General features: G+C 41.2%; 1 protein-coding gene and 1 long non-coding RNA gene across 2 annotated transcripts; both read right to left on the bottom strand.

The window, feature by feature from the left end:
- Positions 1 to 923: 923 nt before the first annotated feature.
- LOC109575341 (uncharacterized) lies at positions 924 to 20339 on the bottom strand. Its single transcript, XR_011562776.1, has 4 exons — positions 20170 to 20339; positions 19598 to 19671; positions 6778 to 6947; positions 924 to 1291 (listed from the first exon to the last, which is right to left on the bottom strand). It is a non-coding gene; the product is annotated as an uncharacterized lncRNA (long non-coding RNA).
- Positions 20340 to 23517: 3178 nt separating this feature from the next.
- On the bottom strand, positions 23518 to 26095 carry FOXG1 (forkhead box G1). The gene has a single exon (XM_019983267.2). The coding sequence runs from the start codon at positions 25790 to 25792 to the stop codon at positions 24317 to 24319; it is 1476 nt and encodes a 491-aa protein (XP_019838826.2). The 5' UTR covers positions 25793 to 26095; the 3' UTR covers positions 23518 to 24316.
- Between the last annotated feature and the right edge of the window lie 403 nt (positions 26096 to 26498).

Raw genomic sequence — 26498 nt, 5'->3', positions numbered from 1 at the left:
TCAGAATGAAGATATTTTTGTGGGTAGAATGTTTAACAGCATCAAGTTTAAAGAGCCTGATATACATTTACAACAGGAATGGGCTTTCATTGGGACTTAAGTCCAATGGAATTGAATCCACTCCCTCATCTCTGAACCATATGTGGACACACTTTCCCTTCATTGCTTCTGACTTCTATCTGCTTTCATGGCTAAAATTTTTTCTGTAGACATGCCAATACCTTCAATTTATGTCAAACCCTGCTGCACAGGAATTTATTTTAAGACAGCTTTGCACATTCTCCAGATGATTTGTGCTGATCTTGAAATTTAACAATCAAAAGCTGATCTTATCTAGTGTCAATTTCAAATTTCTTGCTAATACCTCTGTCATTCTAATCTATAAGGACAAAACACAATGGCAAGAACCCAAAGAATTAATTCCAGGATAAGATAATACTCACTGAAAAATCATGCCTATTTGTGAGAAATGAGTTAGCAGCTGTTCTCTTTTTCTTTCAGTTAGGGTAGAAGCAGTATATCCACAGAATTTAGTTAATCATCTTAACCATCTTGATTGCTGGGGTAAATCTCTCCAAATTCTTCCTACAAGAGATACTATGTTTCTCTTCCTAATGGTACCAAAGCCCACACTAAGAATATTTGAAATCACAGCTGGCATACATCAGGGATAGATGATCCTAGGCCACTTCCACCCTTATCAATGAAAAACTAAGCTCCTTCAAGCTTTAGGCTGCCAAAGTACCATCTATTTCAAGAGCAAAGTCCAGTGCCATATGTTGTAATGTTCTCTTATCCACCTAGAAAAGTGCCAAGAGGAGCACTTTTCCACACACGTGTGTGGGAGATAGTAAATATAATAATAGGGCTAATTAACCCACCAGGGGGCTTCAAGACTGGAATGATTCAGTCAGACAGAAACAAACGATTTTTATTCCTTTATTATTATTTCTTCTTTATCTGTGGAATTAGAGGGTGGCAGGAAGACCAAGAATTCAGACCTGGGACAAATCTGGATGAACTTAGGATGCTATGCAGTAGTTGGGGTATATTGTAAGAAGTGTTCCGAAAACAAAAAAGAATGTTGAAGCAACTTTCTCTGGAGATGCATCATGTGCAGAGAGTCACCATGAGTATGTTTGCTTGCATCCAGCTTCTTCTCTTTGAATTGGAGGACACATACTTGGAAACTTCTGGTTGATGACAGCACACCAATTAAGAGTTATTCTTTGATTCAAAGTGAACAACTGTTGCCATCAAGCTTCATCGAACTGACCTATGTGAGAAATCTCTGAAAATAACAACATGAAAAGGACAAGAAAATAGATAATCAGTACAAAAAAGGTAAAACTTCTTAATAAGAGAAATAGACAAAGATAAAAATTAATTTACAAAAACAAACACAGTTGTTGTTTAGTCACTATGTCTTGTCTAACTCTTTTGCAATGCCATGGACTGCAGCCCGCCAGGCTCCTCTGTCCATGGGATTCTGTAGGCAAGAATACTGGAGTGGCTTGTCATTTCCTTCTCCAGGGGATCTTCCCGACCCAGGGATCGAACCTGCGTCTCCTGCATTGGAAGGTAGACTCTTCACCACTGAGCCCCCAGAGAAGCCCCCAAACAATTTTAAACTATATATTAATACTATATTTGCAATTTTTAATTATGATGTTATAGTATATTACATACTAAATTGTATTTTTATTAGTAGAACTAATTCATAATGAAGGGAGGGAAATTCTATGAAAGCAAGCATCGTCTATGGTGTCACTGTAAAAATTTGATAAGATCTGAATATTCGAGCTATTTCAGTAAAGCAAAAAAGAACACAGGAAAACATGTTGTGTTTAACTGAACATGTGCAAAGTTACCCTCCTCAAAACTGATGAGTAAGGAAATTAAAATAATTTAAAAGAAAAAAATGTCAAAAGAGTAATTTTAAAAACATTATGCTACAGATTCTAAAAATCTAATTATCTTAGTTCAATTTTTAACCACTGCAAAAGATAAGACACAGCAAAAGAAACTAACTAGCTATCACTTGGTTCTGCTTAATAACAGTTTCCTAAATGGAGAAGGCAATAGCACCCCACTCCAGTAGTCTTGCCTGGAGAATCCCATGGACCGAGGAGCCTCATAGGCTGCAGTCCATGGGATCGCTAAGAGTCGGACAGGACTGAGCGACTTCACTTTCACTTTTTGCTTTCATGCATTGGAGAAGGAAATGGAAACCCACTCCAGTGTTCTTGCCTGGAGAATCCCAGGGACGGGGGAGCCTGGTGGACTGCCGTCTATGGGGTCACACAGAGTCGGACACGACTGAAGCGACTTAGCAGCAGCAGCAGCATAGGTAATAATAAGCTGAACCATATAAATGGAGAGAAATCAGAACCACAGAATTCTTTAAGGAAAATAATATATTCCAAAGGAAAAAAAAACTAAAGAAATATCTAATTAAACAACTGAAATAAAAGATAACTACTGTACTATATGAGCTTCCCAGGTGGTTCAGTGGTAAAGAATCTGCCTGCCAATGCAGTAGATGAAGGTTCAATCCCTGGGTCAGGAAGATCCCCTGGAGAGGGGAATGGCAACAAACTCCAGTATTCTTGCCTGGGAAATCCCAGGGACAGAGCAGCCTGGAGGGCTACATGACTTAATGACTTAACAACAACAACAACTGTACTATCTGGTAAAATTAATGAATGGGGAAAAAATCAGAGCAGAATTAAAGTTTTATTACATCTTCACTACCACCGAATCAGAACTTGAGGTACTAGTCCAAAAATTGTTTTTTTTGGACAAATGACTTTTGTCTTGTGGTTTTTTAAAAGCACTATAGCTAGATAGTACCTGCATAAATAAATAACAAACCATTAAACTTGTCCTAAGACTTAGAGATTACTTTCAAGAAACAATCAGCAGATGAATGGATAAGAAAGCTGTGGTACATATACACAATGGAGTATTACTCAGCCACTAAAAAGAATACATTTGAATCAGTTCTAATGAGGTGGATGAACGTGGAGCCTATTATACAGAGTGAAGTAAGCCAGAAAGAAAAACACCAATACAGTATACTAACGCATATATATGGAATTTAGAAAGATGGTAACAATAACCCTGTATACAAGACAGCAAAAGAGACACTGATGTATAGAACAGTCTTTTGGACTCTGTGGGAGAGGGAGAGGGTGGGATGATTTGGGAGAATGGCATTGAAACATATATAATATCATATGTGAAACGAGTCACCAGTCCAGGTTCCATGCACGATACTGGATGCTTGGGGCTGGTGCACTGGGATGACCCAGAGGGATGGTACGGGGAGGGAGGAGGGAGGAGGGTTCAGGATGGGGAACACATGTATACCTGTGGTGGATTCATGTTGATATATAGCAAAACCAATACAATATTGTAAAGTTAAAAAATAAAATTAAAAAAAAAAGAAAAAAAGGAACAATCTCAGTTATAGTAGTGGAGGAATCTTCCATCCAAGTAACATGTTAGTCCTAAGTAGTTATATTCTGAGAGGCAGGATTTCACTTTCAAGTCCTAAAAAGTCATCATCATGAGGCTCTACTTTGGTCATGTAATAGAACATTTGATCCATTTTCTTTTCGGAAAATGGAAAATCAAAAGGAATAAAGTACTGGCCACACTTACAATGTTTTCTTTAAAGTCATGGGAAACATGGTGCTTACTGTTCATTATTTGAGTGGGACATTTGGTTTGTCTTGTCTACAACAATTTAATGGGGTAATACACAAAGATGAAGGCTTTATGCTTTAACATTTTTCAGTCAGAAAAAGAAAGCTCAGATACTGTGAACTACCTGTCCTGTTTCATAGGGAGCACCTGTATTACTGCCACACATCTGTGGAAGCACAGTATCAGCCAACTGTTAATCAAGGATCACTTCCCTTCAAAGTGACTGATGATCCACTGTTAAAACAGCTTATAAAAATAACTTCTCCTTCGAAAAGGTGCTTCAGGGTTTTCAGACACATCTCACTGTTCCTGCTAGTTTAATGCATGTTTGAAAGTTAATTTCTCATTAATATTTAAAGAAGAAATGACTTCAGAACAAATTTTTAATGATCCACTACATTTTAGAAATAAAATATTATTGGCATTATTTTCATCTCGATTACAAGGAATAACAGTGTCCAAGATTAAGATTAGCTTTTAAAACTGTTAATGAGCCCTGGCAATGTGAAAAAGATATGGATTAGGTAGATGTAATGAGATATGATTAAAGGGTGCAGGCACTGAAGGGTGTTGGAGAAATACTTTTCAGAAAGAGTATAATTAGTGCCTGATAAAAGTACTTAGTAGATAAGATATTTGAAGAAGAAAGGTTAAGATAAACACATACTTTATGAAAAATCTGCCGAATTTTTCCCCTTTGGTTCTCTTACATTCTCAATATTATGTTGAAATTTCATACGTAAATAATGTTTGTCGAATATTTGATGCAATTCTACCAGACAATTAGAATGTTTTAATTGCTAGACACGGAGAGCAGAAAATGTGTTGAAACATTTTATTCCATTTTCAGTGTACATTTCTTTGTTGATTTATGTAATGTAGCTAATAATATGCAACCTACCCTAGTTTTAAACAAACAAATGAACTTCTAAAAAGCAAGCTTTCCATTAAGTTGCTAAGCAACTCCAAAGGCACATTTTATTAATTTAATAAATAACATGGAGATGACAAATCCTCAAGGAATATTTCTAACTCCATTTTATAAAAAGTAGAAAATCTAAGCAGGTACCCTTCTGATTTTCCTATTTCTAAGACCTCAGGGCTAAGAAGAGACACTGCCATTTTCAGAGGTACATTTGACTCACTAAACAAAACATTTCTTCCATCAAAGTTGATACTATAATAGAAGTTAGGTTCTGGGACTGCTTGGGTAGCTTTCCAGAGTTAAGAGTTCATGCTTCATTCCCACTGAAGGTTTCTCAACCTCAGTACAATTGCTTTTGGAGAGTAGGTAATTCATTGTTATCAGGGGTCTCTCCTCTGAATTGTAAGATATTTAGTAATATCTATCCCTGGCTTCTACTTACTAAATGCCAATAGTGTCCCACAGTTGTTACAACTAAAAATGTCTCCAGACATTGCCAAAAGTGCCCACATGGGTTGGTGGAGGTGTGTCAAAATCACACCCAGTTGACAACCACTGAAACTGGATCATGGGTAAATATGCGAAATGAGAAAGGTTTCTTGAGCTGTAACTGGTGATGAAGATATCCTGAGATTAGTAACCATCAGTCAACATCTAACATCCCCTATCACACAAACAATGAAGAAAAAAGTAGTAACACATATTCCAGTGGTCTGTGGCTCTTATCCTATTCAAGACTCCTTACTGATTTTATTATTTCGATGTAATTTCCACTGTATAAAAACTGAGAAGAAAGGGCCTAATGATGACTCTGTCTACAGTCACTCTATATAAATATACCATTCTAGAACTGCAACCAGAATCTTTTTTCATACTCTTTCTCCCTCAATTTTCACTATGCTCAGTTGCTGGCTAGAATCATTTTAAACATAAATCTCAATTTTAATCATGCCATCCTCTGCTTACAGGGCCACCACAGGTCACCATCACCTCTACTATCAAATACAAACTCCTCTGCATGATCTGCAAGGTTTCCTACAAATTACCACCAAAACTCCATCTCATCAAATATCTTTCTCATTCTCCATTTACGCCACCCTTACCCCCTTGAACACAAACAGCTTGCATTTTCAATCTTCCTATGTGGTACATAAAGGACAGATTCATTTTCTCCATGAAAGTTTTCCTAATTAATCCTTCCTGTATTTCTTATCAGTATCATATTTCGGTTAAAAGAATGACACGACTGCAAATTAATTTGTGAGGCAATTGTTTACTGAATGTTTTCAATATGCCAGACACTGAACATTGCTTAGTAGCTGTTTCTATTAATTTATATTCACATTATTTATGCCCAACTAGACTGTAAGTTCCCAGAGGATAAGAACAGGTCTTATTTGTATCCCTCTGATGCCTCTGAATAATGATGCTAATAAATACACTTTAAATTTGATTAGCAATTATAACCTTTCAAATTACTTTCATGGTTATTAGCTTTTTGGTTATATATTTTCACTATTTTACAGTCAATGAAAGTGGGACAGTAAATGCCCTAAGGACTAATCTATAGGTTACACAACTGGTGCTCGGGAAAATATGCATTTAACATGTGTTGACTGTCTGAATCACAACTATGAAAATTTCTCTCCTGGTTACATAAAGTTCTTACAGCATTTAAAAACAAATGCTATCATAAAGAATGAGAACAGTTGAATGATGCAGAAGACACAGTAGAATGATGCAGAAGTGATCAAGTTTGACAAGGATTAAACGGTAACATAGCAGGAAAGCAAAAGAGAAATCTTAGTTTTTGTCTCAAATTGTCTACAAGAGATTAACTTCATAAGGCCTTGACCTCTTACCACAGAAGGTAAAACTTTAAAAAGAACGCAAAATGTAAAGGAAAAGTCACAAAAGGGCTGATAAACCCCCAAATTCTAAAAAATCACAGCATTTTACCTCATGCATATGAAAAAGTTCAAGAAGACACTTTGAATAACTCTAATAAGAGATTTCCCCCCACTGTTTTGAGGAGTCCCTAAAAAACATCAAAATGCCCATACAAAAAAAATTATCAACCTTTCAACTGAATTCAATAAAATAATGGAAATAAACGTCAGCTGATTCCTGAGAATACCTACCACCCCTAAGTACCATGTGCCTAGGGAAGCAGCATCATTCATTTGGGCTTTCAAGGTTTATTGCATGCCTACTAAGTGCAGGGACTGGCTGAGGCCCTTCAGGAAAACAGGCCTAAATCTCAGTTGCTGGTGTGAACTGGTGCGGGGAATTCGGAAAGGGGAAAGGTGACCTGAAAAGACAAAAAAAGAGAAAGATTTTTCTTCAATGAGCTTTTTCTTTAAACCTCTGGCCCTCCTCTACTCCGCCCGCCCACCCTCCCAAGTTTAAGGAGGCGTAGAAATTAAAGTCAAAAAGAAATGAATGGAACAGGTAAAGTTCCCACCGGCCACAGAAAAGTTATATAAAACAGCTCTCAAAAATATTCTTCAGCAGGGTGACTGGGCGGGACCGCAGAAGCCCACGGGCCGGAAGTGCTGGGGAGGGGAGAGTCAGGGTACCCCTCCTCGCCCGCCGGGGGGACCGGAAGTGCAGGACCTGGGATGCGCGGGAGAAATGGGCCTGGGCAGGGCTTGACTCAAGCACCAAGACATCGAGGCCTCTTGAGAGTTCTCTGAGCACCAGGCCCCATCGCACCATAGCAGGCTTTCTGCAAAATAGGCATTTTGGAGCTTTTCCGAAGAGGTTCCTAGAGGTGGCGGTAACCTTGACGGGAGGTCTGCAGCGAGGATCCGCGCTCATCTCCCATCTTCTCCTGGGCAAATCTGCGATCCCTCCTCCTCCTCCCCCACACCGGTACGCGGAGGAGAACGGACGCCCGGGACCCCAGTCTCGCGGGCGGGGTTGGGGTGAAATCCTGCTCTAGGTCGGCCGCTCGGTGCTCTCTTCCTGAGGGAGAAAGACGAGTGGGCGACGGGGCAGGGTCACGGCGGGCCGGGTGCTGGAAAGCTGGCCCTCTGGGGGTCTGAGGCTCCGACGCGGCCGCTGAAAATGTATCTGAGGCGGGGGCTCGTAGCGTGGGCTTTGTTCTGGCCGCCTTTTCCAAGGCCGCGGCCGAGACGGCTGAGCCGCTGGAGGACCGGGCAGAGAGTACCGACTCCGGCCTCGGCGGACGCCCCGGGCTCGCGCAGTGCTTTGCGACCGGCGGAGGAGGCAGAGGGGGCACCGAGGAGCCTTTTTGAAACTAAATTGTTAAGAATGAAAGTTGGCTCCAGGGTTTTTATCCGGGCATCTAGAAACAGTAGAAACTCGGAGTCTTGTCTCTGTCTTCTCCGATCCCGAATTAATTGAAGCTCTCGGCCTGGCCTGCATATGCGGAGCGAGAGGACAGGGAGCGCCTCTCTCTTCCACCCTCTCAAACTCTCTCTTCCCTCGTCGGAGCGCCCTCTCCCCCCGGAACGAGTCGCCCCCGCCCCTACCTTCATCCCACACACTTCATTGGACCGTCTCGGCAGTCCCTGACATATTTCACAGAACACAAAAGGACCTGTGCACTCCACTTCACTCGTTCTCAGTACTGGGCGACGTACATCAAAATAGGAGAGCTGGAGAGTTTCTTACTGGTCTTAATATGATTAAAATGCACCGGCCCTGTGTGTTCCCAAAGGCACAAAAGGAAAAGTGTTTGGACTCAGTAGTGATGGTCAGTGGATCCCGCAACGTCGCTCATCACTTTTAAGACACCCCCACCCCCACCCTAGGCGTAAACTGAGAATTCAGTTGTGAGAGCAAATAGCTTTCGAGATGATTTTTCATCACATTAAATGTATGACACTTCCGCACTCTACTCTCTCTGAATGTCCAAAGATGGGATGGAAACTCTAGGTTAATTTACAAATGTTAGTGACCAATAGGAGCCCTAACTCCCCTTCCTGCACTGCCTGCTCCCTCTCATCTTGGGAATGGAGAGAAACCCTGGGGTCTGTAGGACCCTAACCACTTCTGATTGTTGAAAGCAGGGGGAGGAGGGATGGAGGAGAGAGATGGAAAGGGAAAAACACACACACACATTTTTGTTCATTTACACATTTCCTGTGCAGAACAAAAAAGTCCCACCATCAGCAAAAGAAGTCTCTTCCTCCAAAATAGCAGCCAAAGAGGGAAAATTAGAATATGCATAAATTTCTTCATTTTCATTCTCTCAGAGCACGATTTCCGGCAGATTTGTATTTAAACTGCTCGATTAATCCCAATTTCTGAACAGCATTTTACTTAGCATCTTCCCAAAAAACTCACCTAGAGTATTGCTCTCCTCCCACTACCCTGTTTTGAAGCCACCTCCTTCCCTGTCCTCCAACTGCCAATGAGGATTTCATTGATAAGACTGTCACTTTATTTTTCACGTCCATTGTCTTCTTTTCAAAACTGGACTGATGCATTGGATTGCACTTTAATACAAGCCCGCTACTGTCGGTGAAACCATAACTGCAAAATGAGAGCCTAGTGGAAAGGATCTGTTTTTGAAATGTGTACGCAAAAGAAAATAAACAGGATGGGACCAATAGACCTTTGCAGCTACTCTCTTGGCATGGAATCCTTTCCTTTTGTACACAGGTCACACCCACCCACCATTAGTAATAGTTAGGATGCTTGGACATTTCTACCCTCAAAACTTCACCCCATCCTCCATTTTTATGGAGTGTGATAGTCACACAACCTTCTTCAAAGGAGTATTACTCATAAATATTCAGAGTGTCATTAAACACCCCCCACAGCCCATTTTAAAAATATTTATTGTGTCACTTGTGCAACAGATCTACCTGTATCTGCCTTGAAAAATTCTTTGTTGGAAAAAATGTTAGCATCATTTGAAACCACTCCTTTTCTGTGATATAATAGTTTTACTTGGGCTTACCTCTCTTGTCTTTGAAACTGTATATATTTCTTTTATTTAATAGTAGAATATGAATGTTTAAAGAATGAAATGACTACATCTTCATTTACTGAAAACATAAAGAGATCTTAACTCCACTCACTGCTAAGTTCCTCACTCCTGCATACCCTGAACAGAAAGAAGCCTATATTTGCTTCACAGTACAGTCCAAGCAGAATGTCATGGTTCTGGCTTTCCTTCAGTGTTTACAAATCACAAACACCAATTATTGGTGGTTAAAAGTTAGAAATACTAATATGTTTAGTTCTTAGTTTCTAAAGTGTACATGTTTAAACTATATTCAGCATAGTATGTATGGAATATGTGCATACGTATTTATATTTGTTGGCTAATGATGTTTTTAAGATACTGGGTTATATAAGCCTACTCATTTTGTTAAATGGGTGCATAAACAGTGCAGGTGAATGTCTGCATAACTTTTACTACTTTTTGAAATGTCTGCTTTTATTGTTTCTTTACTGTCAAATATTCCCATTATAAATGTATTAATTTAGTTTATTTTAGTTAGGCATGTCTCCAATGACTCAGGTTCTCAGATATGTACAATTAAAACCAAATTGTTTGAAAATAAATTCTTAAAAGCCATATTTTGGGAATGTACATAACAGGATTGAGGGCTACTTTTACTGACGTTGTTGGTTTCTTTTAATTTTCTGACTGAAACAAATGATAGCTGTCTTTTAATCAAGGAAGAATTCAAATGAATAAAAACAATCACAATAACTGAGAATATTTTCCATAAAATGTTTTAATTAGAGTTGGATTTTATATGGAAAGCTCCAGTTTGATTTCAAATTGCAGAGTTGTACTTCCAGAAGAGTGAAGTGAACTTAGTAGTTATTAGTTATTATTAGTGCACAGAGAAGGTCTGGGGGGGTGCCACTGAAAAGCAGAGCAATATACAGTTGCAACCAAAGTTGTCTTTCTCCTGTAGCAAACTGAGCATCACCTCAGTAAATTTATCCCTAGAAATGAAAGCTCCTCATTCTCTGCTCTTTCGTGAGAAACAGTCTCATGAACTGTAATATTTTCATACTTTTTTAAGTGAAAAGACTAGATGGAAATGAAAAAAGATCCTTCACCCTCCCTGCTGTGAAAGGTGAGGAGATAGATGCACTCTACGTAAGACCAGCAGGGGAGTTGGTTCCTTTTTTCCCCTCCCTTCCTTCAACTGCCATTTGGTTTAGTTATGGATTGCGTGTATATGATAATATCTAAAGAAAAGACTTTTCTTGAAGACAAAACTGGCTATTGATAATATGCCTTTCTTTTTGTAATTGTGTTTTAACAAGGCATGAAGATCTTTTCTCCTGCTTTCAAGGCTACACTAATTTGCAGAAAAACAGAACAATGCAAACACATCTTACGATCACCCTTCTTTCCTTTTAAACTGTCCTTCTGTTGCTACAGTTCTTTTCCATTTTGTCCTACCCAAATTCCTTCCGCTGGGCTGCCAAGGAATTTCTCTTATTTTTTGCTCTCCTCTCCCACAACGGCCCATCCTCTTCTAACCAGCTTTCGTTCCCCTCCAAAATGAAAGCAGTTACCCAAACAACGTGCTTTGACCCCAACATCTGCCTGACAAACACTGAGTCTTAATTCTCTCGCTATCCCCTTTTTATTTTCTTTCATTTCCTTTTTCTTGGGGGTGGGGTGCATAGGGGGCTCAGGACATGGGGAGAACTTTGGGCTGAGAGGAGAGTTAGATGCCTGCAGATACAAACTCAGTGGCAGATTCCTTCCAGCCTCATCTCAGGAACTGGTGGCTGTTCTTGTACCTGGAACAATAAACCTTGACAGGTTTACAACTGATAAAAGCACCTCTCCCTCCTCCTAAACAGATGGGTCAACTTTACCAGCTAGATTATCACCAGGTACTAACATCTTCCACCTGGTCTCCTTCCTTCCGCTACTTCTACTCCCTCCACTTTACTGTCCTCTTTGCATCCCTCCATTTCTAAAGAAATCAGAGCTCATCCTGGAGGCCCTAATTTTTTATTTTTGTGTCTCACCCGATGACCTGAGTTCCCTAGGGCCAGAATTCTCTTTTGATTCATGGAACCTTAGTTCCTATGCCCTTCTCAAACTTCTTAGCTTTGTGAATGTGAGTCCCAAATATGACAACTTGACCATTCACCAGAAGAGCTCCATCCAGAAGGTACCAGGTCCTTCTACTCAAGAATCCCTTCACCTGTCTCTGCTTCCAGGCCGGTCCTGGGTTGATTTATTTGGGAATAGTGTCCAAGGGGGACATGCCCATAGCAGTGAAGAGGGGACACAAAAGTACTCAGTGACACTAAAAAGATCCACCATGTTAGACCAGGGGAGTCTATTAGAACACAAGTTGGGCAGGAACGGATCATCCATCTAACCAGTGATAAAAGAAATCAGAGGAATGTCCAACTGCAGCCATGAAACACAAATTTCAGACTGAAATAGATTCCGTCTTCATCCTGTTGGCCAGAAAAAATATTTTAAAATTGTTTATGCTATTATTGTTTGTATTATTATTATTAACATTTTATTTTTGTCATTATTGCTGCAGTTGTTATTTTTGTTGTTGTTGCTGCTATTATACTACTCAACAGAAGTTTAGAAAGATTAGTCAGATTAATTAGTTTATTGGTAATTTAAAGCTGAAAACTAGTAATTAAGCCAAAAACTAAAAATGATCAGTGATGATTCATACCAATGTAGGATTTGGGAGGAAGAGAATCTAAATTTTGGATATAAAATTTGGCAGCTGTGAAATAAACAGGACTTGGGGATCAGAACTATGGTAATTGGAATATTCTTAGTCACTTAGTCTCTCTCTCTCCCCACAACGTGCTCCAAATTCAGCTAAGATCACTGTGATCTGTTTGATAAAGGGGAAAAAATACATTTGTTTTTGTTGACAGAGAACAAAGACCCCAGGTTTGTTCTTCAGTCATTTGCATTTGCACGTGAATTCCTTCTGCTTAGGACCATCCAAATACCTAAGATCTCTCCTCTCTAAGTTTGCCTCCTTCATCTCTTTGCTCTTATTACACATCTCACTGAAGAGGGTGCATCATATAAGACAGGTATACAATTTCAGCCCTCTCCACAGACACATTCCATGGAATATAAATTCAATAATGCAATTCTCTGCACAACAAGCTCTCTGCTATCTTTCAAATATAATTAATGTTTTGATAGTGCAGTTCTTTAACTACATATATACACACAAAAACAGACGCACCCTCTAGCTTTGCTGTTTGTGAATCTAAAACAGAAATGGATTCGGCTCTTTCAGTGACTCCTAAAATTCCTCAACTCAGTCAGCCTACAGAGAAGAAATCTGTTTAGGTAATAACTGCACAGTCTGTTGTGTGTCCAAAAATACTTAAAACAATAAAAATGCAAGCCCCTAATTTTTGACAGTCATTTTTGTCAAATTTCCTAGTAATTAAAGGCTATTCTGAATTGATATTCTGATACAGACATTCACCAGATAGCAGTCAAAATCAACAAAAACACTGTCCTAACCTACTGGTTGTCTTTTCCAAGTTTTGATGATGGAAACTGAATTTCAGTACCTTCCATTTATCCAGTTGGTGCTAAATTGACAGAGATGTATAAAAACTAGCAACCATAACAACGGCTTCCACATGAGACTGCTTATTCCGTCAGATACCTCAGTTATATGTTTCAGATGGGTTAATCCACCTAATTACAGTTGGTTGTATATGGACATATTTGTATGTGAAATAGATGGTCAGAAAGACAGATACATAGATAACCACCTATGCAATAGCAGTTAACTGAGCAAATGCTGCTGAGCTCCTATATTCAAATGTACAATATCCCTAACATTTTATTCCTACAAGCTGACTACAATTATAAGAGGATGAATAAACTTCAGACTGCAGGACATGATATGTTTTCAGTCTTAGAAGAAAAACGTGTAATCTGTAATACTTAATCCAATGAAAATATAAACCTTAATCTCCCTATATTGTTACTGAGTTGAAGGAGCTAGTTATTTGGAATTGATACACTGATTTCCAAGCATCTGGGTCATTTTGTTTGATTTGTGGATGTATATGAGGTGCTGGCAAGGGTAACACTTTACACATTTCTGCACAAAATTTTTAGAGAAGATACATAAAAATAATTTTTTAAAATAATCTTTTGAGGTTTTATTTTCTTAATAGTCATGTGGCAGTTGATGTTTGGAATTGTGAAAGAAGGTAAAAGAATGATCAAGTAAAGAAGCACATGTGACTAATTCTAAATAAGTAGATCTTTTTACTAGACATGAAAGAAACAAAAATATTTCCCCAGTACAGTTGTGCAGAAAGAGGGGAGAGTGTGATTTGTGGAGCTCACTGTGCTTTTTGTTATTGTTTTAGATGGTAGTGGCCCATCAGGGTTCCTTTAACATTACTTTTCTCCAAACTGTTTTCCTTGAAAGCATAAATGTGAGGACTACTTATCCCTTCATTCCTTCACAGGCTAATGTATAACAGCAAATATTTCCATTAGATTTTCAATAGAAAAAAGTCTTTACAGGTTGGTAGTTCTATTTTAATACAGGACCAAATGATCGATCCCAGTTGTTTTAGATGCAGTTAACTTGATTTTTGCCAATACTGAGCTGCAGTGTGTGTGTGTAAGATTTTTACAATATTGATCAGCAATGATGTGTGAGCTATCAAAAAGAAATCTGTTAGGTTTTTTAGATTTGTTCTGATTTCTTCCTTGTTTTCTCCTTTTTGATTTGTTTTTGAGGCAGTGACACGACTACTTCTCTGATTCCCAAATGAGGTTTTGTTTGGCTCAGGTTAATATTAAAGAAGATCACATACACGGTTGGAAAATATTGTTATTTTTCTTTAATGGGGAAAATTGGACTCCCGCGTGTCAGATCTGTGGTTTTCTGAAGGGCAATGGAAATGGTACTGACATCACTTTGCACTTTAACAATCGGATTTGGTCAGGGTACAAGTTGTTTGTTTAACCCGACAGCTCGGTGCACCCCGTCGCACGCTTTGCACACTCATTAAAACGATTATTCACGACCTGTCGAGTGTTTTCGGGTTCATTCACAGGAAAGGCTTGGAGCGAGCCAGAGCAATTCAAGTCAACACTGTCCACTACCCCGACGCACGTGAGGACGAGCTGGTGCGTGCGTAGGAAGTCGAGGGGCGGGGGCGGGGGGGGGGTGACGCCTTAGCTCTAAGTCCGGTTCATCTGATGCTCTGGAATCTCAGTCTCGAAAGAATGCTGAGTGCTTGGTCCTAAAGGGCCATATCTCTGGGTTAACTTCAAGGGCTTGGCACGGGACAGAAAAATAAAAATAGACAAAATAAACAAACCTCAAAGCTCTCCCTCTGCTCCTCCTTTCAACCTTCCACAAAGCTTAAGGTCCCAGGGCTCGCCCACCTTCTGCCTGCAGCCGTCTGACTGCGAGGCTCCACCTCTCAGAACACCGATGCTGAGGATAAGCAGTTTCAGGAAAACTCACCAGGGTGAGGAGAGTTAATTCCATGTCTCAAGGCCCTTTCCTTCTTAAGAAAGAATTCGATTAATTTTTCTCTATATTCTTCGCGGATACCAGAGAAAGGGGAAGCGTGAGAAACGAAGAGAACTATTAACCGTATTTGGTAGATGAATTCCAAATTATTAGTAAGGAAAAATTGATCCTCCAGACTGCAATAAAAGATCTGTAAAGTCAGAAGCAAATTGCCCTCGATGAATTTGGCCACTCTTCCCCCCCATTTCCAAGTCATCTTTCAACATTTTGTAATGACAAGAGAAGCACGTGAATCTCAATCTCCCATAAAGAAAACAAGGCCTGCTGTCCCTTCTACCTGATTCTACTTTTATTCCTTCTAGAGTACTGCATTTTACATATGAAAGTCACACCCCTTGGTTTTTAGTTGTCCTATTCAAATCAACTTTGATGGATAACATTCACATGTGAGCTTTTAGTTCAAGAGAAATGCCAATCTTCATAAGGTATAATTGTAGACATACACTAAATAATAGAATATATGCATTTAATATGTACTGAAGAACCTGAGAATATCCTGTTTCAGCATACCCCTGGCATAGAGGTAATAGATGTTTTAAAACATTGCCACTTCCATATTCAAAATCCATTGCTCCTTGATTTTCAATACCATTAGTAAACCCAATGGTCACTTTATTGTCATGAGGGTAACCTAGTCATGTCAAAGGAAAAAAACAAAAACAAAAAAACCTCATTCATCAGTTTCATTCTATCACACCTAACATCATATAATCATCTGTTTTCCTGTTTTATAAAAACAGAAGCACAATGTTTGAAGAGAAGAATGGAAGCTTTTGAGTAGTGTGAGATTTTAATCAGAGACAGATTCCTAATTGCTAAAAAGTAAGTATGAATAAGTAATTTCATAAAATCTTTGGATTGCCATAATTCACTACCAAGTTTACTTAAAATTGATCTGTCAAATGTGTTTCCTATATAAGCTCTTTCATTAAAACCAACCTGTGATAATAATCAAGAGGCAGATGCTGAAATATGTAAGTAAATAACTGAAAGTCTGCATAAATAAACACAAATCAATGCAGTAATAGACCACACCATCGATGCAGGAATGATCGATTTTAGTCTTCCAGCTGCAATCAGAGCTCCCAATGTATAATTAAAAGTATATTTTTCAGCTCCACTGCTGCTACTACTACTACTACAATTACTACTATTGGAAATAAATAAATAAACAAGCCCTGTTCTCACTTCTACCTGATTCTACCTTATTCCTTCTAGAGTATATTTGATGGGGTGGGAGGAGTACTCTATTTTTTCTAACAAAGCTTTGCCAAATTTAAAATTACATCATTAATTATAAAAATTATAAAAGTATTAAATAATAAAATTGCCACCTTATTCATGTTCTGAATTTTCAACCTTCATTATAGCCTCTAATTATTCATTCAGCACGTTTTAAAGGGTAAAAGACACACAAAGTGCTCATTAGTTTTAAAGATTTTTTTAAACTACTATGGTACCTTTGGCTTTATAGGTTCTTTGGGCCTTTTGTTAAAAGAGTAAAAATGTTATTTCCTCAACATACCCTGGGAATTTTTATGCCTATGCCTGCATATGCAAGCAGTCTGAAACAAGGAAGGGGGGAAGAGCATCTGCGTTATTCCAAAATTGTTTCATAAAGTGATTGCAAAACAAACAAGTGTCTGACTCAAAGAAATAAATATACTTTGGATTTCTAGAAATTCACATCTGAAACATTTCAGATTTTGCTTAAAGTTAAATTTCCTTTTTGAGAATATTTATCCCTGGAGGGCAGAATTAATTTAAATTAGCAAGTACCGGTGTATGATGAGTTTGAGTATTTAGGTTCTGTAATGAAAATATGGTGTTCACATTTTTTTCTTAATCAACAAAGATGCTTATTTACATTCATCCCTGAATTAGTGTGGTCCTTCTGAAGCACAGGCCTCAAATTTTTTCTTATTTATGAAATTCAGCTTCTTTGAAAGTGATTTTTTTCCTTGTATGATATCACTAGCACATAAATATCCACTTTTATTATCTTTATATAATTATGTGACCAAACGTTCTCTTTGACTCCTCTCCTTTCCATCCAGGAAACAGGATGCAAGGGCAACTGAACCCAAAAGGAAAATATCACCAGTTATTGTTTAGAGCTAATTTAACAGATAATTTAACTTCAAACAACAATGATCAGGTCATTAAATTTCAGAGCAATGAGAAAATGAAAGAACTGAGAGATAACTCAGTTTATCTCTAAACCCACTACAGTTTTTAGTTTTCCTGCTCAGTCAACAGAATCAACAACGCCTTGCCTTCCAGACCCGGAGCTAGATAGGTTTGCACCTTAAATACATTCTGATTAAAAGGATTAGACAATATGAGGAGAAGAAAAGGGGAATAAAACCGAGGAAGATGGCCCCAATTTGAGGAGTGCTGTGTAGAACAATTCAACCTAAATCGAAACTGAATATCCCGCACATGTCTGGCAGTTGAACAATCTCTCTCATTCGGATAATAATCCCTAAATCTTGCAGTGTGCAATGTGCTTTCCTCCCTTGCAGCTTTTCCGCAGGGCCGAAGAGGAGGGCTGAGATTTATATGCCTCGGGCAACACACCATGAAAATGACATGGGACATCCTATCTCCTCTCTCTCACACAAGCATAATTTTGAGAGTTACTGGCTATTTTAAATGTCTTTTCCTGATCTCAACAATTCTGGAATTTCTGTCTACCTCAAGTTTTGATAGAGGGCAAGGTGAGGATGGGGTTGAGTCATAGAAATTGAGTCTTATGGAAGACGGGGAGGGGACAGTCGGAAATGTTGAGCTCCAGTCTTCATGGTTCTTTCTTTTCAAAGCTCAAGATCGCTGCTGAGAATCCCCCTCGCACAGGCAGGATGCTCTGCCCACCTAACCCCCTGTCTCCCTTTCCCTGGCCCAGGGACACCTTTAAAAGTGTTGAGGGAATTCCTACCCCAAAGGGTACCTCTTTTCCTGTAAGAACACTTCACTTCGGACCACAGGTTTGGGCAGAAAAGAAACACAGGGTAGAAAGCGAAATGGAAGAGTAGAGAGTGGAAAGGAGAAAAGGTTTCTACTACAGAGAAAACAGTTCTATCAACTAGCAAGTGCTAAGATCGGAAACCGCACTAGGTAAACAAAAAGAAACAACTTTGGAGGGGAAGCGGGCGGGTGGAGAACACGGAAGAATAAGAAGAAAGGGAAAAGGTGGGGAAGCGCGCCGACCAAGCTTCTGGAGTCAATTTATCTGGCATCAGCCGGTGTCGAGCTATCAAATTCCAAGCTCCGCTTTGTCCTGGGCAAGAGCGCCCTCACCTTGCTGCTCCCTGCGCAGCGCCCGGCTTCCCCTCTGCTGGCATCTCTGCCGCAGCGTCCCGGGAGCGCCTGTCCACCGCGCCGCCAGCGCCGCCGCGACCCGGCCGCCAAAATCACGTTTCTACACAATTCCAAAATCCGAGAAAACCACGCTGCCGGGTCCCTGCCACAAGGACCTCAAGTCCCGCCATCGTGCTGAAGTCCCCGAGGCGCCAGAAAGGCGACGGGAAACCTCGGCGAGGGCTCCAAACTCGCTTCGGGCCGACTCAACCTGTCTCGCGCGCCCGCAGCCACTCTCGGGATACCCTGGCTCTCGAGCTTACACCGCCGTCTCCAAAGTGTGCATTAAGAATCAATTATTAGCCTGAGATCCCAAAGCCGGGAACTGAGATATTCCCAGCAGGGACGAAGTCAAGCCCAGAACGGTGCTCATTTCCTTATTCCTTCGAATAAGGGAAAGAGAGCCTCCCACCCGCGACTCTACCTGGAGCAACGCCGCTAAAGCCGGCAGGGACCCTCGCCCGACCCAGGCCAAGGAGCTGGGAGCGGAGGGCCAGCTCTGGGGGAGGTGGGCAATGTTGGTGTGAAAATAGGGGGAGAAGGGACATCCCACCAAGAAATAAAAAGAAAGAAAGAAAAGGAAAAAGAAAACTTTAAAACGAAGCAAGCCCTTGGCTCTCGAACAAGAACCTTTGTCTCAAATAGGGGGAGCGAATACATTTATACAGGTTTGAACCTTAAGTCTCCTTAGTGACTTCTTGCAGCTTAAGACTCAAAAATCCTTTTCCACGAAATGAATTACTTTGCCCTTTAGAACCTAGTTCAGTCTCGCATTACCCTGGCTCCATATAAATTCTTCTCCTTTCCTCACCATCCTTTTTTTCCATGTCTACACCCTTTTTACTTAGGGATCCACCGTGACTCTCTGCCGCCGAGAGGGAAAAAAATCATGCATTCTTTCAGCTACTTCTGATAGCGCGCCCTCTAAGAAAAAAAAAAAAGGTGGTTTTTTTTTTTTAAGAGTACTTTAGTCCTGGACCTCAAAGTCTCAGTTTGAGCCTTGGTCAAAATCAGCCGGTCGGGCACAGCTACCCGGCCACCCACATCCCGGTAAAGCACTTTCACTTACCGATCTTGGGGTAAGAGCGCTTCCAGTCCTGAAGTCTTTTTCTTCGGCATCCTTCGGGCAACATCAGGCACAGTCTTGGATGGAGGGGGGAAAAAAAGATAGAAATTGGAAGGCAGAAAAGAGACTCAAAATATAACACTACATCATATATTCCCATGAGCCACCTTGGCCTACATCCTTAGGAAAAGGTCCCAGTGAACTGACCGCTGGAGTGGAGAAAAGGTCGGTTTGGGGGCCGAAAACCAAGAGGTGGATTATTTTAACTGCTGGTGGTTGGGGGAGGGGGGGGAGAAGGGGGGAGGGGAGACTCTGGAGGGATGGTAGAGAAGGGAGAATGATTGGGATGGGAAAAGAAAGCTTTTAAAAAAAAAAAAAAGCGCGCAAAAGGAAATCAAGAATGAAGTACTGTTAAAGATAGCGCCTTTGAACTCTTACAGGTTGGAAGCTCTTAGGGAGAATGCAGACGCGAAAAGGAGAATCTAGATGACCCCCTATTCTTTCTGTATCTCCAGGATCTGGCCTCAAGTAGGGGCGGGGGAAGAAGGGGGAATTTTAATTTCAGTTTCACCTACCCTACTTGTTGGAATGGTTGCGCAGATTTTCATGCTGGAGAGTCCCATCTGTCTGGCAGAAGCTGGAGTAGTGTTGGGGGCAGGTTATCTGGTGAAGTAGGAATGTACAGGAACCCCGCCCTCTAGGCACAGTTACACAACCCCAGCAACCCGTCTCAGCCCCTTTCTAAAACCTCTAATGGTCTTCACCTTCACCCTTTGTTAGCCTATTTCTCAAACAGGCATTGAGTCCCAAACACAACCAGCCAATTTAGCTATTCATAAAATTAATTTCTCAAAAGCAAAATTACTTCATTGCATGCAAGTTCTTCAACGATGTTGTAGAAAACAGACTTTTAAAAACCATATTTATATATTTAGAGCTCTAAATATTTTGGATTTCTCCACCTACTTGGGTGAAATAACCACCAATTTAAATATACATAATTAACTCAAACACTACAAGTCTCATTTTCTTATTTATCTCTCTACCCTCAATTTGATGCGAGTCATAGAAACCACATGAAATCTTCCATAAGCATAGATATTTGTATTATATCTTGTTAGTTCCAGGCTTCATATTCTGGTAATTTCCAATTTTGAAACAAGTTGAAGAAACATTTGGAAGAATCTTTTCACTGCTCTAGCTTAAGTAAGTCACTTTCTCAATGTTTTATATATTAATAATTTGTATTAACTTGTAGCAGACAAAATATACCTGGAAAGAAATTGCAATTTGAGATGTCAAATGTTATGATCACTAAGCACTTTCAGTTCCAAAATCTCAAAAAGAGCAACCTTCATCTCATTAAAACCAGTTATAAGTATAAAAGAAGAAAAGCTTCAAAAAGTTTCAAAATGTTTTTCCAGCATAAGTTAATTTTAACTGGCAAAGGTTGAAGATAACAAATATCAACACAATGTTACAACCAATTTGTTGCAAAAAAATCTATTAAATGCCATGCTAGATTTCTGTATGTTTTTGAAGATGATAGTTTGAGGGACGATAGGACTCATTGAGATAAATGAAATGTTCACACTGGGCTTCAGGAGGCCTTCACAAAGTTCTTTCTTTCTGTATATCCCCCTTAGTATCTAGTATGCATATTAAACAAACTATTCTTACTTCTAATCATATCCGTTGTATATGTAACTTGGACACGTATAGAAGTAGAACTTTTCTACTCCAGTCCTTAGTTGCTAATCAATTCAAAGAAGTCGATCTTACTTTTGATTTCGGAACATTAAATTTGCCACTGGAATTCTATTTCTTGATCATGCAAATAAACAATCAGAAATAATAGTTATTTAATATGGCCAAAAAAAAAATACTTATGGGGGAAATCTGTCTTGTATATATATGTCCCTTTACCTCAATGTGAGTCCAACTGTCTTTGTAGCTTTTGATAGGCAAAAGACTATATTTCTTCAGTCCCAGTACATTCTTATTCTACAAATAAAACCCATGGTGAAAGCAAACAATACATCATCACCTTTTCCAGTCTAAACACATGCTTGTCTTTGAGCTGTTTTGGATCACAAATGTGTAATAGGAATTTCCTTTGCCCAACTTCATTCACTTGGACGCTATAACTATTTTTATTATCAGTCATACATTTGGCTTCTAAAACAATTTATTTGTGGAATTTTCTTTCATCCTTCATCCTAAAGCACTGTTAAATTTCAAGAAACTTGGACCTCTGGTGAAACTGCTCTCATACTAAGAAAATAGAATCTTGTCCAGTCTGCTTAAAGGAGATAATTAAACTAGCTGTCTTGGTCTATTTTAGTTCTTTCCCCATTTGTGCATATTTGGTTCCAGCTCTTTTAATTTTTTCCTGGCCTTATTCTGTCTTTCTTAGATCTCTCTCTCCTCTCTCTCATTCATTCTTTCTTTTTGGTAGCAGACTTTTTTTTTTTAAGGTTCAAGATCCTCTTTCCCTTTCTTCTCTCTAGCTATCTCTTCCTCTATCTCTCCATTCCACAGGCCACCCATTCCCATATTCCAATATTAACTATTCTATAGTTGTATTTCAAATCTGTTTCAGTCAGCCTGCTTCTCGCCTAGGTTTTGTTTTGTTTTGTTTTTTTTCCTGACAGACTCTCTAAGTGTTTGCCGATAACATCTTGGGGACAGATTATTTTTCATTGGGTCCTTTGTAAGAAGTATCCAGCTTATTGCATTACTGCAGAACACATTTCAGACTATACAATTGTAACAAATGAACAACTTGTCCTCCACAGACTCACCACAGGATCCAATTAGTTACTAAACCTTTTAGTTACGTTTACTAATTATTTTCTGGAGTCACAGCAATTGGATGGACTGCTGAAACAACTCAAGAAAATGTTTTCGCTTCAGATTTATATCTATATGCATATATGTGCATGCATATGTATACTGCAAGTTAAAACAAAATTATGACTAAGCAAGAGGACAAATTTCTAGATAAAACTACACAGACATATTTAAAAGGGAATCAAGAAATACCTCTATAATGTAAAAATGAAAGAAAAGGAGAGAGAGGCATTTTACTTCTTCTGAACATCTGGAGCTTTAAATTGTTATAATTTAAAAATAAAATATAAACATTGATCTGCAAGTCATTACAACAGGTGATCACTTCAGCAAAATCTATATTGCAACTTCAGCACATCTTTATTAGAACTCTTTCATTGTGGGTAAACAGCCACAAAAATAAATGCTGACTTAGAAAGTATAAATACAAATATTTAAACAAAAATATTTGCAGCATTCATAGCGCAAATTGTACCTGAACTGAAGGGCTCTGTGTGTCTATATATATTACATATGTGTGCATTATATTCACTTCTATCTAACCATATACATATATTTATTTATAATTTGCCAAGTGCTATAAACAAGATACCTCAAACAAAATATATAAAAAGCATTCTATCAACTGATTTGAAAATAAACACAAGGTAAATAGCTATGCACATAAAATTAAATAATCTCTTTTTGCTGTATATCTACAGAAACTTAAAGATATCAGCTGAAAAGCCTATATTTTGTTTAAAGCTAGCATTTATTAAATAGCCTGCTCCTTGTAAAATTTGACTCCACAATGGAAGAAATATCATTTTCATTTGAAAAGTCTCAGTTCAAATGAAAGGAGCAGTTTAAATTTCAGTTGGCTGAAAAAGCCTTTGAATTCCCTAGAACTTTAATGATCTTTTAAAAATTAGTTCTACTTAATAAAAGAGACAAAAGTATCAAGATATATATGAATTTAGCCTATTTTTTTATTTCTGTGTGTTCATAGTAAACATTTTTGTAAGTGACAAACACGGGCATATGACCACAGTATCACAATCAAGAAATTTTAAGACAACATTAACAATCACTCAAATTTATGCGGCATCTGCGCAACACAGGTTACATATTTGCAAGGTTTACCTATAAGTACAATAGGTATTAACATTTCACTACATTTAGAAAAAATAAAAGTGACCTGTTAGTGACCACATACATCAAAATATACACAACACAAACTGAAGGCAATCATTAATTTTGTCCCCTTCCGATTCATTTGAATGGGCAGTGCTGCCAACTGAAACAACTTTCCTTTTTTTTTTTAAATACTTAGTATACCAAGTGCATTTTCTAGAACCCAATCTTTGGTCTAAAAGTAAACAAAATTAAAAAAAAAAACAGCTTTTTAAAGAAAAGGACAAAACAATAAATGGCCAAAATAATTTCTTGGGCACCTCTACTACGAATGCTTCTTAAATACAAATTACAGTTTAACATTTTAAAACTCTCCCCATAATTTAGGTTGTTCTCAAGGTCTGCATCCACCATAAAGATCCATGATAATTTATAATACTGCACACATGGAAATCTGGCGGCTCTTAAGGATAGACTTGTCAGGTTTGAATGAAAATGGCAAAGCAGTCACTATTTAGATACACATTCTACTATAATTTTGACTTCCAAACCTTATATTCTACAATGTATTCTCCCCACATTGCACCTCGCTGACACTCCACACCTTGTTAGAATAATAAACAACCCTAAAGACTGAACAAACGTACAGAAATGGGGGGGGGGGCTTAATAAAAAATACCTGGACTTATTTTTTTAATTATCATTTACAATGCAAATGTGTGTAAAACGTTCACTTACAGTCTGGTCCCAGGGATGTTAATGTATTAAAGGGTTGGAAGAAGACCCCTGATTTTGATGTGTGAAATAATCAGACAGTCCCCCGGACAGTCCCGTGGTGAAACTTGGCAAAGAGGGTCTTAAAGACTCACAGGGCAGGGTCGAGGGGGCCTGCGGAGACGTGGACGAAGACGCGGCCCGGGCGCTCATGGACGTGCTGCTCTGCGAAGTCATTGACGGGTGCGGGACGTGGGGGAAAAAGTAACTGGTCTGGCCCGCGAGCAGGTTGACCGAACAGGGGTTGAGGGAGTAGGTCCCGGAGCAGGGCACCGACAGGCCGCAGGGCACCGAGGCGGCGAGCGCGGCGGCCGTGAGGTGATGCGTGGCGTAGGGGATCTCCCCGTTGACCAGCCGGTCCACGCTCAGCCCGTTTGCCGTGGAAAAGGAGTGGTTGTTGCCCAGCGAGTTCTGAGTCAACACGGAGCTGTAGGGCATGGGATGGCTGGGGTAGGCCGACGTGGTGCCGTTGTAACTCAAAGTGCTGCTGGCGCGGGGGTGGTGCAGGGACAGGAAGGGAGACATGGGCCAGTAGAGGGAGCCGGCGCGGTCCATGAAGGTGAGGCCGGTGGAGGTGAGGCGCGCCCCGCGCTTGAAGGCCAGCTTGGCCCGCGACGTGGTGGAGCGGCGCCGCAGCTTGCCTGTGGTGCCGCCGATGAACACGTCGTCGCTCGACGGGTCCAGCATCCAGTAGTTGCCCTTGCCCGGGTCGTCGTAGTGACGCGGCACCTTCACGAAGCACTTGTTGAGGGACAGGTTGTGGCGGATGGAGTTCTGCCAGCCCTGCTTGTTCTCGCGGTAGTAGGGGAAGTTCTTCATGATGAACTCGTAGATGCCGTTGAGCGTCAGCCGCTTCTCGGGGCTCTGCCGGATGGCCATCATGATGAGCGCGTTGTAGCTGAACGGCGGCTTCTCGTACTTGCCGTTCTTCTTCTCGCCCTCCTTGCCCCCCTCCCCGTCCTTGCCGCCCTCGCCCGCCCCCTTCTTCTCCTCCCCCCCGGCGCCGGCGCCCTTCTCCTTCTCGTCCGGCCCGACGGGCGCCAGCTCCCCAGGGCCGCCGCCCGGCTCGCCCTTGCCACCCAGCCCGTCCGCTTTGGCCCCGTCCAGGGCGGCGGCCGGGGGCGGCGGCGGCGGCGGCGGCGGCGGGAGCAGCAGCTGCTGTGGGCCCTTGTCGTCGTCGGCGGCCGGGGCGCCCCGCGCCTGGGGTGGCTGCGGTGCCTGGGGCGGCGGCGGCGGCGGCGGCGGAGGCTGCTGCTGCGGTGGCGGTTGCGGGGCGGGCGGCGGCGGGTGGTGATGATGGTGGTGGTGGTGATGGTGATGCTGGGGGTGGTGGCTGTTGTGGTGGCCGTGGCTTGCGTGGTGGTTGTCGTTCTGGACCGCCTCTGGCACCAGGCTGTTGATGCTAAACGAGGACTTGGGGATCATTTTCACCTCTTTCCTATCTCCCATGTCCAGCATCACCCAGTCGTCGGGGGGAAACGGCGACGGTGGCGGCGGCGGCGGCGGCGGCGGCGCGGGAGCCAGGCAGCAGCGCAGCGGGCGGCGGCGACCGGTGGGTGCCGAGTGGGGCGCGGGCGGCGGCGGCGGCACTGAGCGCTCCGGCAGCAGCGCAGTTGGACCGCAGGCTCCGGCGCTGGCAAGTCATGTAGCAAAAGCAGCAACCACCCCTCAGGAATTAGAAGAAAAAAAAAAAAAAAGGAAAAGAAAAAAAGAAAGAAAGAAGAAGAAAAAAAAAAAAACCACCACCGCCCCGGGGGTGAAGCTCCCTCGCTCCCAACTCTACTTCTTGGTCTCCCCCCCCACCCCCCCCCGCTCCCCCCCCCCCTCTGCTGCTTCCTCCTCCTCCTCCTCTCGCAGCAGCAGTCACAGCAGCAGCAGCAGCAGCAGCCCAAAGGGGGGGAGAGCCGGGCGGCGGGCGGGCGCGTCCCGGAGCGGCCGCGGCGAGGCTGGGGAGACAGCGATCGCGGCGGCTATAGCCACAATTAATTTTCCGAGCTACAGGCGCACACTAGGGCTGTAAAAAAATTTTTGGTTTAACCTTTCCTACCGCTGGGCCAATCAGAGCTGGCGGCGTGCGGGAGCGTCTCTCCCGCCATCGACCAATCGGCGGGCCCGGGCCCACCCACCCCCGCCCCGCCCGCCCGCCCGCCTGCCCGCCGGCTCC

This window comes from Bos indicus, chromosome 21, assembly GCF_029378745.1.
Source record: "Bos indicus isolate NIAB-ARS_2022 breed Sahiwal x Tharparkar chromosome 21, NIAB-ARS_B.indTharparkar_mat_pri_1.0, whole genome shotgun sequence".
In the NCBI taxonomy this organism is placed as follows: Eukaryota; Metazoa; Chordata; class Mammalia; order Artiodactyla; family Bovidae; genus Bos; species Bos indicus.
This window is presented reverse-complemented; position numbering and strand designations above follow the sequence as displayed.

Bases quoted from the DNA above. Each gene is read 5' to 3' on its own strand.
- FOXG1 (XM_019983267.2), bottom strand. From the start codon at position 25,792: ATGCTGGACATGGGAGATAGGAAAGAGGTGAAAATGATCCCCAAGTCC.